Source organism: Aptenodytes forsteri, unplaced genomic scaffold (assembly GCF_000699145.1).
Source record: "Aptenodytes forsteri isolate BGI_AS27 unplaced genomic scaffold, ASM69914v1 Scaffold15, whole genome shotgun sequence".
In the NCBI taxonomy this organism is placed as follows: Eukaryota; Metazoa; Chordata; class Aves; order Sphenisciformes; family Spheniscidae; genus Aptenodytes; species Aptenodytes forsteri.
This window is the reverse complement of record NW_008795129.1, coordinates 6,074,318-6,087,598: the sequence shown is the minus strand read 5'-3', so window position 1 is coordinate 6,087,598 and position 13,281 is coordinate 6,074,318. Positions and strand designations below refer to the sequence as shown.

The following is a 13,281-nucleotide window of genomic DNA, read 5'->3' as shown; positions in this document are numbered from 1 at the left end:
TTTGTGTTTGAGTTTGTCCAGGAGCTCCTTGTTCATCCATGCAGGCCTCCTGGTGTTTTTGCCCGACTTCCTCTTTGTTGGGATGCATCGCTCCTGAGCTTGGAGGAGGTGATCCTTGAATGTTAACCAGCTTTCCTGGGGCCCTCTTCCCTCCAGGGGTTTATCCCATGGTACTCTGTCAAGCAGATCCCTGAAGAGGCCCAAGTCTGCTCTCCTGAAGGCCAGGGTAGTGAGCTTGCTGTGTGCCCTCCTCAGTGCCCTAAGGATCTTGAACTCCACCATTTTGTGGTCACTGCAGCCCAGGCTGCCCTTAATCATTGCTACTGACCGTTTGTACTCTGCTAGTCAGCTACATTCATGAGTTGGACTGACACCCGCATCCTTCACAGTCCCCATTTCCAGCAAAGGGGAACGATTCCTGTCTCTTGCAGTCCTGTACAGAAAGGCCCAGAGCAGTTGTTTGTGCAGACCCATTGCAGTGCATGGTGGCCACAGGCCCGCCTCACAAGGAGCTCACAAGGCATCTCACAGACGGGGAGTGAGTGTCTGAGGTCTTCCATGTCTCATCAACTGCTTGCCTTTGTTTTCTCCCCACAGGCACCTCACTAGTTCAGCACCTGATGACAGTGCTGATAAGTGAACAGGGGCGAATCTTCGCTGTTCCTCAGGCAGATGTGCCAGGGAGCCAGCTGGAGATCAGACCTGTGCGTCAGCGCAGTACTGTGGAGTGGATCTCCGAGGAGGACGGGGAGGACAGCAGGTCGGAGAACAGTGTTCCTAGCCCTGCTGATTTGCCTTCTGGCAATGCTGTGGCACTAGAGGCCACTCCTGGACCTGTGGTGAAAAACACTCCTTCAGAGCACAGTGGCAAATTGACTCAGCCTGCCACCAGCCCCAACAAAAGAATGCAGACACTGCCTCCGTGGAAATACTCCTTCCGCCAGCAGGGAGCACGGTCTGTGAGTCCAAAGCTGGGCAGCTCATCCTTAGATATCCCCAACCTCTCCTCCAGTGGGAACTGGTTGATGAATGGACTGTACTCTCTCCGAGGCCATCGCCGGACAGCCTCTGGGGAACGAGTTAAAGACTCATGTTCTTCCCAGAGACTCTCTACTTACGACAACGTCCCTTCGTCCAGCCTCTCCCTTAGCACACACAGTATGGCCAGCACCACATGGTCTACATCATCATGTGAAATCTCTGTGGTGGACTCGGTCAGCAGCTGCCCAGCCTGCCGGGCCAGTGACTCTTCTGCTTTAAGCTCTCTCAAAACCGAGTGGATAACTCAGGGCTCACTGTCTCAGAGTGAGGTCAAGATTGCAGATCTGGAGAACAGCATCGACAGGTTTGAAGCATGCAGCAGCAGTGACCAGAGCAACCCGGCTGCAGCTTCCAGAGACTCTGTCAAATGCTCTAGGGCCTTACAGAGCTTGGTGGTGGAGCTAAAGACAGAACTGAGCAAACAGAGGACTGAGTACGAGACTAGTATCAAAAGGTAATGTCATCTGCAGGGGGGACAAGGAAGTCATCTGTCAGCATTACCCCTGTTTGAACATGGGTGTGGGCTACCAAGCATATCAGGTTCTCAGACCTGAAGTTTGGGTTTGGGAGACAGCAGATTTGGTTCTGCTCTTTCCTCACTGCTCTCTGAATCCAACTTTTCTCTCTCTGATCTAACAGACTGTCAAAAAAATGGGATTTCTGTCACACAGGGAATTCCAATATTTGACATTCTATGTTTTCACTGGAAATCTGAATTGCACAGGTAAGCCAAAGTCTGCTCTTTGTAAGCGACCTGGGAGAAACAGCAAAGCAAACAGCTGTCTTGGAGGGGGAAAGACTGGGACCCAGAGTGGTCAGGCCTCAGCAAGGAACTCTGTTGCTCTGTGCAGGTGCTGAGATTTGTACCAAATCAGTCTGAAATTGAGGGCTTCTTGCTGCTTTGCCCAACAGAAACATTCTTCAGGAAACTGATTTTGACTGTTCTCTGGGGGTTTTTTTGGTGGCAGTGGTGGTGGTATTGCATCTCAGTTACAACTTTCAGCAGCCCTTTTGTGTTGAACTTTTCTAGAAACCTTGCTTTTGATTTTTGATGTACTTGTAGTGGTCCTTTGCTCGCTTGGCCAGCTACTGACTCAAAGTAGCAGCAAGGTGCTGCTTGTACAGCAGATACGTGAACTGTGCAGGTCTTTGCCCGCTCTGATGTTTACTGCAACTGCTGGTTCTGTACTTTAGATCTGTGCTCAGAAAAATCCCCTCCAGTTTTCAGGAGAGGTGTGTGTGAGGGCAGGGGCTGTAGGAAATAGAAAGTATTAATAACTAGGAAGTCATATTTATTCATTTGTGTGAGTTAGTATATTAGGTTTTATGAGTGTAAGTGCTTAATAGAATGACTTTCAGGCAAGTACTCAGGGAAATATGCACATGAAATATTGTTGCTTAAAGGAATTAGATATGTTTTAATTGCACACTCTGTTATAATACAGAAGAATCGTCATTGTCCTGGGCTCTGCAGCATTGGTACTTTGCACTGAAGAAGGGCCGTAGTCCCATTTCTTACAAATAGTTGAGTTCTCAGCTGTTTTTGTGTGTTAAGGTGTTAATGTTACACTTCTTCAATTATTAAAACTCTGGTAGCATTTACATGCCTCAATTTCCAATCAGTCTCCCAAACATGGTACCAAAAGCACATACCACTGTCTGTAGGGATTGTATAGCACAGCTTTAGGCTACATTTGTTGCCCCTTTTTTCTTGTTAATTTCTCAAAAACGTATCTGAACTGTGATCTCTTCCAGTGGGCCAGCTTTTAAGGTAGAAATTTCACTTGCTACCTTCCTGCTTTATTTTATGATTTCCTATGGTGGTGTCTTGCTAGTCTCTGCAGCTTTTCTGCCTCTTGCATTGTACTGCCTTGGTATGTGAGGCTGGAAGGAAAATCAGGCCACGTAGCAGTTTCAGTTCCCTTAACATCAGAGTGGGGGAAAAGCTTACCCCCGCCTTGTTGTGTTCCAGGTAGAAGAGCTGATGAGACCACCACTAGTTGCTAGCATGGTGTGTTGGAAAAGGTCTGTGAATGAAAATGCTAGTTCATGGAGGGTTTTGGTTGTTTTCTTTTTTAGCTGCCCTACTGATGTAGAGCGGGAGGGAGATGAGATGAGGGTATGTGCCTTGCATTTAGTTCTGCAGAGCTGCCCTGGCAAGCCTTGTTGCAGGGATAGAGAGTAATAAACAGAAAGGAGGCTGCAAAACTTGGAAATGTCTATCTGCACATTTTTACCTGCTGCCTGGGGGAAGAAATGGCTTTCCACCTCTTGTCAGTAAAACTGTTCCAACGGGTCCTTCAGCTGTTGACATCAGGGACATCCAGGAAGACCTGTTCCTCATTCCAGCTGTTGAGCATTTTCAGCTGTTTCAGCTCTAACACCTGCCTTTCCCCTTCAGCTGGACAGGGACAGAGCGCACTGTGGCTGGAGGGGAGGACTATAAATTGGCCAGGTCTCACAGGGCAAAGTAGCTAAGAGGAAAATGCCTAATGAACTAATAGTTTCATAAAACCAGGCAAGATGCAATCACTGCGTTTTTGTATTAAACAGGATGATTCCAGCTGTTTAGGATTACAGCCCGAAGGATCTTGCTGTCAAGTCTAAGGATTTCAAGCCAAGTTTTTCAGCTCTCAAAAATCTTGCAATGTTTTTACTACATCTGCAGCAATTTACATGTGCAAAAATATGTTCCTTTTGAGACCGCATGAAAGTCTGCTCCTGTGGAAAGACAGGAGCTAACTAGCAAAGAAGGGAGGCTGCTTAGCAGGAAAGCTTTGGGCTGCCTCACTAGCTTTATTTTATTGAAGATAATTTAGTCCCCAAAAGTAATAATTAGTTCCTTTACAATTGTACATGTGCTTGTGTGGTTTGCAGAACTCTGTGTGTGTAGCGGGGCATGTTTTAATGAAGGAATATGAGCTTTTTGTTGGCACATACATAAGTGGAGGGAAAGCAGAGTCAGTACCTGCCTGGGGCAGAGGTAAGGAACACTTGCTGATGGAAAAGCTGTTATTTATCATCATCAACTGCCCATTTTCCCTCTTAGTCAGAGGGAGGCAAGTTTTATGGCCTTCCTGTAACCAGTCTGTTCCAGAGCATTTCTCCCTCGAGGTTAGTATAATTATCGGTTTCAGTAATTCATGTTTACCACCTGGGACTCTTAAGAAACTGGAAGTGTCTTGGAGAGGATGATTATGTTGCGTGTGCAGAAACGCACTAAGTACTGTGACCCTATGTAACTAATTCAGAACATGGACAGCTAGTCCAGGCTGCTGTAGCCGACCCCTAAAATTTCATGGTAGAAAAAATCAATTGGTAGCTCAGATCCATAGGACGTAACAAAAATGTTAGGGGCAGGGGGGAAGGAAGGGAAGCATCCTAGCTTCGGAAGAGTCCTTTTGTATTACAGAAGACAGCGATCTGGGTGATAAAAGTCTGCCTTCACTGAGATGGGCATTTTTTTGCAGACATACTGCACATTTCTGTTCACTCATCAGCGCAGCTGTTGGTTTGCTGGACTTGGTGATCAGTGCACCTATGTGTGACTTTCTAATTTGTTGTGAAAGTTGTGGCAATGATCATATTGCCATCCTTAGCTGTATGTGAAGGAATAGTTTATTATGCATTGCCTGCATAATTGCCTCTTGGTGGTCACAAAATAGAATTCAGACCCTTCTGGGACTGTCACAAAGGTCCCTTTTTTTGTTTGTTTGTGGTGGAGTCTGTAGCATGCCCTTGTTGAGTGTCATTTACCCTGTTTAAAAATAACCTATTCACAGTTTCACAGGGAAGCCAGGCCCCCCAGCTTCACAGCTGGGTATTATACTGATCAACCAATCTAAGAGGTGGTGGTGGTTTGTTTTTTTTTTAAAGTTAGAGGGGGGAAACTTTTCCTAGGAAAAGCCTAATTTTTAAAATCACCCTTTCTGAATATTCTAGTGATCAGAAATTCCTGTCTAGATACACTCCCTGCTCTGTATTAACACCACTACTCTGTCCTGCAATTAGGAAACATGATGGGGAGGACAGCAAGTGATGTGCCTTCTGCGCTTGTTTCAAATAAAAAAACCCATGAACCTTGTTGTTTGACCTCCCTAGAGAAAAGCTCTGAGTCTTGCATTAGAGCTGTGTGCACAGATGAACTATTTAAGGTCTGTTCTTCAGATTCTTCCTCATATAAAAAGTTGGTTTTTGTAAAATTTTGTACAGTATGAAAAAGATTTATTCCCCCACCCCAACGTCAGCCACAAACTTTACAGAAAGTACCATAAAATGCATGGTGGAGGAAGGACTGTGACCTCATTTCCTACCTGACCTCCAAGGATGTTCCTCTGTACTAGATATCTGTATAGGGAAACACAGTATCAGGATGAAAACAGAGGTCAAAAGATTATTTTGGAATTATATATTTGAACTCTGCCTAACTGTGAGGAGTTAATACAACTCCTCAGACATTCAGTCTGTTGCCCAAATGTAAGCATTGTTTTGTAAGACTTGAGGATATTTTCTCAGGATACAAATAGAGGAGGCTCCAGCTTTCAAGGAGTCTCTGCCCTTAAACTCAATGAAATGGCAGCTAGTGCCCTCGTTTAAAACTTCCTCTTAGAATGAAGATCACTTAGCTCTAAATTGAACAACTTGATATTTATTATAGCTATCATCAGCAGTATCTACCCAGCCACTTAAAAAACTCTTTTTTTCTTCTCCCTCTCTCTCCCCTTTGGTTTTAAGAATTGAAGAAACAAGTGCAGACCTGAGGAAACAAGTGGTTAGGTTAGAAGAAGAACTGGACCAAGAACGAAAGAAATACACGATGCTGGAGATAAAGCTGAGGAATTCCGAACGTGCTCGTGAAGATGCTGAGAAGAGAAATCACCTCCTGCAGAAGGAAATGGAAGAGTTTTTTTCAACATTAGGATGTTTAACTGTTGGGAGTCGAAGTGCTAAAGTCCCCAAGTAGAACAAGCTGATGCACAGCGTAGAAAATTCTATTTCTGGCAAAACCAGTGAAAATGCACATTTTGTTCTGGTAAACTCATGTATCATGAGTAATTCCACAGTGACTGTGCTCTCGGTGACACTTGCTCTGTTGTCTTTACATGTGCTGTAGTATTTGGGCCAGCTGGGAAGGACTGCTAAACATAATGCTTGAAAGTTTAGATGTCAGATTGCCAAGAAATCAAAAGATACTATTCTCCGTAGCTGTACTGCTGCCATCTTCGGATTTACTGCACCATCCTTTTGCTGGCTCAAGGACAGTGGGAAGGCCTGCAAGGTGGGTGGGAGGGCCAGAACTGATGGACAGGCTGAGCCTGGAGCTGAGGGCCTCCTACACTCGCGCTTGGGAAGATGGCAGTTCCAGTATGTCACCACAGTCAATGTGGTTTAGCGTATGGATTTAACATGAGGTGGTGTTCTTCCCCCCTCCCTACATAAAGTTTGTTCAAATTTCTCATCCCTTAAACTGGCATTATTTTATGAAAATGCTTTGAAAACAAAGTCTACAAACAAGCTGAAGACACCAAAATCTTGACAATTTACTGAAGTTGTCCCTTAGTCACTGAACAGTTCTGGTTCTTCACAAAAATGCAACTTATTAAAGTGTGATTAATAATCAGATTGGCCACACAAACTCCATGGAACTTCTTTAAATATGTGTATTTTGCCCTAGGTATATCTGGGTTTTTTTGAGCCAAAAATAGAGCAGTATTAGCTGCTAGGAAAAAATCTCATGAGTTCATATGTACTGATTAGACATCAAGGTAGGAGAAGAAAGATTCTTATCATCAAAACACATCCAACTGCTGAGGGTTTTTATCTATAAAACTTTAATAGCAAAGCCTATGGTAAGAGAAATTAGTGCAATTAGTGCTGGAAAGGGGGAAGGGTGGGATCTATCTTTAACCTTCCCAGGACAACTTATGCTTAGCTGCCTTGCAACATTTCTCATGACGCCAGCTGATTTTTTGTTGTTAGTTCACAGGGAGATGAGGGGACAGGAGGAATATAGTGAACAACCCAGCAGTCTAAGTTCATTGCTTCTACTAAAGAAATGACATTAGAATGAAGCTGTAATTTCCAGTAATTAGCTGCCAGGGCTCACTTCCCTTCAAGGGACTTATTCTTTGAGAAGTTCTGCATAACATTTCTAGTGCCCTGAGCCACGCAGAGCCTGCACACAGAAAATTGTTTCACCAGATTCAGCCTGAAGTCCGCTCACCAGCCCAGCACTCGCAGCACTATTCGCTCTCCCTTGACATGTATCTTTGACAGCTGAGGCAGCTTGGGAAACTCAGAGGAAAAAGATTTTTAATGGAAAAGTGCCACAACAACATGAGCTGGCTAAAGGGAAAGTATAGACTGAAGTGAAGGTGCTTGCTTTATTTAAGTATTTTCAAAAAATGACCTGAATCCATCTTTTCTTACTAGAGCATATAACTCATTGTCTGGAAATAGTCTTAGAATGGGCTTTTTTACATACCAGCAGATTGTACACCTTTCACTTTCTCCTCAAATCTCACAGATATCCAGGTATTTCAATATTTAAACATCTGGAAGTTAAATTGTTTCTACCTCACTGTAATGCTTCTCCTTCCTATAGAAATGTAAGCCATTTAAAGTGAGCAAAAAGAAACATTTTAACCTAATCTTTCCTGGTTAAGACAAGTCAAGCAAGGTGGTAAAGTAAGCCGTGAGGATAGGTTAATTCAGTTATTTCAAAACATTTTCCCTTCTTCCCAGAATATCCAGCTGTGCTGGATTCCTTACTGCCCCTGGTGTGAGGCAGTGTGGCAGGTACCTGAGTGTTGAACAGGAGCAGCCTGCCACCTGCAGGCACTAGCATCGCCCTTATCTTTTTTTCTGTGCCCCCCCCCTTGCCTTGTATTATTACCGATAGTCACAACTGACCCTGCAAGGAAGACGACTGTGTGTTTAAAACAGCAGCATTAAGATGCATAATGTGAGAAGCAACTGTTGTTAACAATGATTTTGAGCTGGAACCGCGTAGTGGGTTAGGTAGCGTTAAGTACCATGCCGGTCATCACAAAATAAACCTTAATATTAGAGAGTGGCCTGAACTGGGTTGTAAGACACATATAGCCCACATCCCTTAGACTATTTATATTGTATTATCTCCCGTATGTATCAAGTGCAGACTACTCCCTTTAGTTCTGGCACACTACAAACTTAAGAACTGAAGCCATGCTGACTGGGAGCCTAAAAAACAAATCTGCAAGACAAGCACTAAATATGACTGCTGGCTAACTCTCAGTGAAATCAAATGCAGCTGGAATTCTAGATATTCTTTAAGTATTTAAACTTAGGTAACTGCTATATAGAGCAGAACTGGGGAACAAACCCACCTATCTCAAATCTTCAGCTCCAGGGTAGGATCATCTGTCAGCTATGTAGCACTACATAATCTTAATCTGGCATCCAGGATAAAATTAATTCTTCTTTTCAGTATCACAAATGAAACTGTATCCACTTTGATTAACGACATAATCTTAATCTGGCATCCAGGATAAATTTCAGTATCACAAAGGAAACTGTATCCACTTTGATTAACAGAACTAACCATTTCCCGGCTGACTATTGTGCTCCAGCAACACCTATTCCTCTTGTTCATGAGGAACAAATTTCTGGTCCTTTTGAAGATGATCCACTGCAGTAAATGAAGCCTGCAGGAAGCTGCAAACTAGCCAGTTCATGCCAAAACACACCACAGTGGGATGTTAACTCTAAAGCACAGCAACAGGAGCATAATGTTAATTTCCCATCGTGGGCAATTATGCAAGAAATGGGAACACACTTGTGCTGTTGTACACAACCTCGTGGAACACTGTGCCCTTATTTGAGGAAGATGACGACACACTCTTTCCTAGCTTTAACGCCTGTTTCTGTACTCTCCTTCCCACAACTGCATTTGCCACCTTCACGGATCTGAGAGAACACTCCTTATTTTGCAGACCTTTAGCTTATTACAGCCCCTAGTTTAAAGTGCCAGCTTTCTTAGCAAGCGTTTACAAGAGACAGGTTTGATAGTATTAATAAGACATGATGAAAGGCTCCTGGAATCAGGTAGATACATTTTTACCACAGCTTTTACCTGTGCAATCTTCCCAGCCTGGAACATCCCTTCCAGTATTATGCTAGCAAAAAGTGCAAAAAATTTTCAGTGAAAGAAATCCAACACAAGCATATGCTTAAAAAAAATATCCAAAGGCAAACAGCAGCATTCCAGAATAACAAAAAACTTCTGTAGGTCTCCATGATATTTTCTAATATGAAAATTAATAATAGCTTATTGAATTATCTACATTCGCCAAATAGGCCTACGCAAGCCAGCAGCACTGTGGAGCATTTCGGTTCTGGGCTGAAGTCACCCACAGACAAATCCCTGGCAGAGCTAAAACTGTCTCAGGCCTTGCTCTATATTAATCTATTACTCGGAATCAGCTACACTTTATGCTAACATATACAAATAAAAAAGAGCATTTCTGAGCCTCACCACATTCCTAGAAGAGGACCTCACGAATAGCTGGTCCAGAGAAACAAAGCAGGCTGCACTGTACTGCCCGCAGTCACAGCACCTTTCCCTTAAAAACGAACACAAAGACACTGTAACAGCACGCAGACAAACACAACTCGAGGGCATCTTGAGTCTTCGTTTAAAGAAACGCCGAGAGCCTGCTGGAAATGAAGGCAGTGAAGTGCATTACGTTAGGATTTAGCCCCACTGCAGAGGTGCCAGTGCAGGAAGTGGTCCTGGCACCCAAGTTAGCTCTCCAGTAAGAGCTCTACAGAAGCCAGATCCTTCCTTCAGGCTTCTCCGAGACTCAGTTTTGAGAAAGATCTTCCTGAGGGCACAGGGACTGGGCCCTCCTTTCATACACTAGACAGCCCATGGCTTACCTCCTCCTGCAAGGCAGGGTCTCAGCAGCTGTATTTCCAGGAAAGGCGGCGGCTAGAGTTGGCAGCGCGGAAGTGAGAATGGATTCCCAGCGGTCGCAAACCCACTTGGTATTATCAGTCTGTGGCACATCCAAAGCCCATGGGAATGGAGAAATGGAAGAAACGTTGTCACTTTGCCCACGAGTGAGCTCACACACAAGACAGGACTTTAAGTACCATTAAAACCAGACGAATTCTCAGGAAGGACTGATGCCAATGAAACTCCAACTGCAGCCTTATTATAAAATCCATACGAAATCCATTCCAGCCTAGTAATGAAGAAGCACTAAATGCATAGCGGTCAAATTTTTTTTTTTCCTTTTTTATTTAAAATATCATTATAACCAATTGACATACTAGATAACAATGTTTACATTCCAGTGGTGCACATGTAATGACCTATGGCATGAATGAGTAAAAAAACCACAATGTTCTCAGTAATGCCCCACCAACAGCTTATTTGGAGGGAATAAAGGAAAAGCAGGAAAAGGTATCAAATGTGGGGAAGAAAAAAAAAAAAAATTACAGTTTTTCCCAGTATTTTTAATGGTGTATCTTCCCCTTCATATTTCTTGGGACAAAATAAAATTAAGAATATATTTCAAAAGGGGCAGAAGGAATGATCACAATAATTAGGGGTTTTTTTCTCAACTTTAGTAATAAAAGTTAAAGAACTCTCAAAAATAGACTAGATATTGGGCCTACAAAAGTAATTCATCTGTATGCAAAGCTTACCAAGAATTATTCCTTTTGTAAAATGTAAAGGATGAGCTGACATTACTAGTAAGCCATTTTTACCTACAAAACCAGACTACAATAATAAAATCACCAATTTACAGCTAACACAACAGTCTAGATGTACATTATTGTACACGAGCTATATATTACACATGAACATCTTACGTGAAATATATAAGAAACATACTTACTGATATTGTCTCAACTATTGGCCAATAGGTTTATTTTTCTAAAGGAAGTGTATTTTTCTATTCACATTCAGTGTAGTTCCAATAGCAAGGGTTAGCTTTGCTTACTTAAGAAATGTAGAAAGTTTGTGTGAGGTAGTTCAAGAAAACCTAGCTTAAATTTTTAACTGCAGAGTAGAAACACAATGTGATCTGATTCATAACATGTTTCTGTAATGCAGAGATATCTAAGGAAGAAGAGAAGGGAGTGAAAGAGATCACTTAAAATACCACTTTTTTTCCAGTGCCCTTAACTAAGAATAAATTAAATGAATTTAAGATTTGGGTAAGCGGTCAAGTCTCATCACATTTCTCCATTAAAACCCTCTTTCTAATGCTACTGAAAAATGCAGACAGCCCTCCTTCAACTCCAGTCCTCAAACTAAATAGGTAAGAACCAAAACATTGATAGGAACATAAAATGTAACAGCATGGACAAGCTGCTGTCAACAGCAAATACAAACATACCTAGAAACAGTAATTCGCTTCCTTTAGCAACTTGAAACAGTAAGACCAAGCGGAAGCTGAACCGTCTTCTCCACTTTCCCTCATAATCTTAATTGAGAAACACTTAATAATGTCATATGCTTTGGATTATTGGCTGGGTAGGAACTATCCTCCTGAACTAGCTTTCTGATCGTTTTTCTTTATGCAATGTTGAGATGAATGCCATATACATTAACGCAGGAGCATTATATTCATGCAAACGCCTGTCAAGGTGCTTTTTTTGCTCTCTAACGAAATAGCCTGTGTTCAGAGAAGCAATTTTCCATAAAACAAACCCACATCAGTAACACGCTACTTACTTGGACACTGAGGCAGTAGAGGGTGCTGTTGCCACAACTGCCTCAAACACAGCTCACCCTATCCTCCCCTAAATTCACACGTGTGTTGGCACGAACAATTTATGCCGATATTATCTTTGTGTCTAGCTGGAATTCCTATCCAGAAAGATACTATTGCATACAGCGTAGTAAGGTTCGTCTAAACTAAAAGCCCAAGCCGCACAACGCCTACATAGGGAAAAGTGCCACGTCTATTCAGCTTAGCAGAATGAATGCGCTAGAGGCGAGCTGGTCAGTCAGGCTGGTCTGAGGTTGTTGAACTGACGGGTGTTGCTCTGGCAGTCCAGCTTCTCACACACACTAACACACAAAACCCTCAATTCTGACCCCATTGTCTTGCATTAACAAAGACTTACAGAGCAGAGGTGCAGCACACAGTAACGGTACTCATTTCCCCCCAATTTCTATTTCAAAATCTTGAAGAACCTACTTCTACAAAAGGAGAGGAGCTATTTTATCCTTGATGCCCGACACAGCCCTGACCAGAGAAGGTGGAAATTAATCTCATTATTATTGCCCAACTTTTAACCTCACCTGACGTAAGAAACCAGGCACAGCTCACTGTAATTTACTCCCTACCAACTCCCAACGGATTGGAACGGCCCTAGAAGTGGAAAGTTGCATGCACTTTAGTGAAGCCTGTTGTCATCAGAAGATTTTGGAATCATAGATTAAAATAAAGCTTAATAATACTTTAAGAATAAAATTGTACAGTGTATTAGATAGTATATGAGCTAACAACATAACAATAGACAAAGACAGCTGAACTCTAGCTACCCATTTGTTTGCTATCTGTGGCAGTGTACAACCACCTATGAAATAATTTTATATTTCAACAAATAAAAAGGGAAGGTAAGACTAGCACGTTGTTGTGGTAATTTGGTTACTGAATCTGATTTTCTTTTCTTTGAAATGTGCCATCACTTTAGTTTGCCTAAAAGGCAAGCAACTGCAAAAAAAAAAGAAAAAAGCAACTGCTATGAAGATGGTGCCAAAAGTGAACTCTAGGTTCCTGCAGGCAATGCTCTGACCTTACGGAAATAATCCCTTTTAACATAGCTCACTCACACTGCAATGGGCTGCAGTGGACAGTCCCACCCATTCACCAACCCCACCTTAAAGACGAAAAGCTTAATTCTCCTTAGAGCTTATGAACTCAGTGAAGTTACTATTGATACCACACTGTGATAAAAGCCTAGTAACTATTTCACTCAGTATTAATTTTAAAGCAAGTTTTCTTTAGGACACTGGAAAGTGATAGCAAAAATTATTTTAAAGTTTCAAAATATTTCAGTCACCACTGCAATCTAGAGGGGTCCATAATAAATTTAAATAGGAATTATATTTATCAAATTCTGTTCTGAACAGCACTTACAGGCATCAGAAGTTGATTTTGTCAGCCTTAACTTCATTACACTGGCTTGACCAGAATATCATTTGACCCTACATAACAATGGAGTACTGTCGTATGA

General features: G+C 42.5%; 1 protein-coding gene across 1 annotated transcript in view; it reads left to right on the top strand.

Moving 5' to 3' along the window:
- Positions 1–6,004, top strand: part of ARHGAP22 (Rho GTPase activating protein 22) — a 145,952-nt gene extending 139,948 nt beyond the window's left edge. Inside the window, exons 9-10 of the mRNA XM_009277740.2 lie at positions 598–1,495; positions 5,776–6,004. Of these exons, the coding sequence (XP_009276015.1) occupies positions 598–1,495; positions 5,776–6,004 (1,127 nt within the window). The remainder of the gene's footprint in view (positions 1–597; positions 1,496–5,775) is intronic.
- Positions 6,005–13,281: the final 7,277 nt, after the last annotated feature.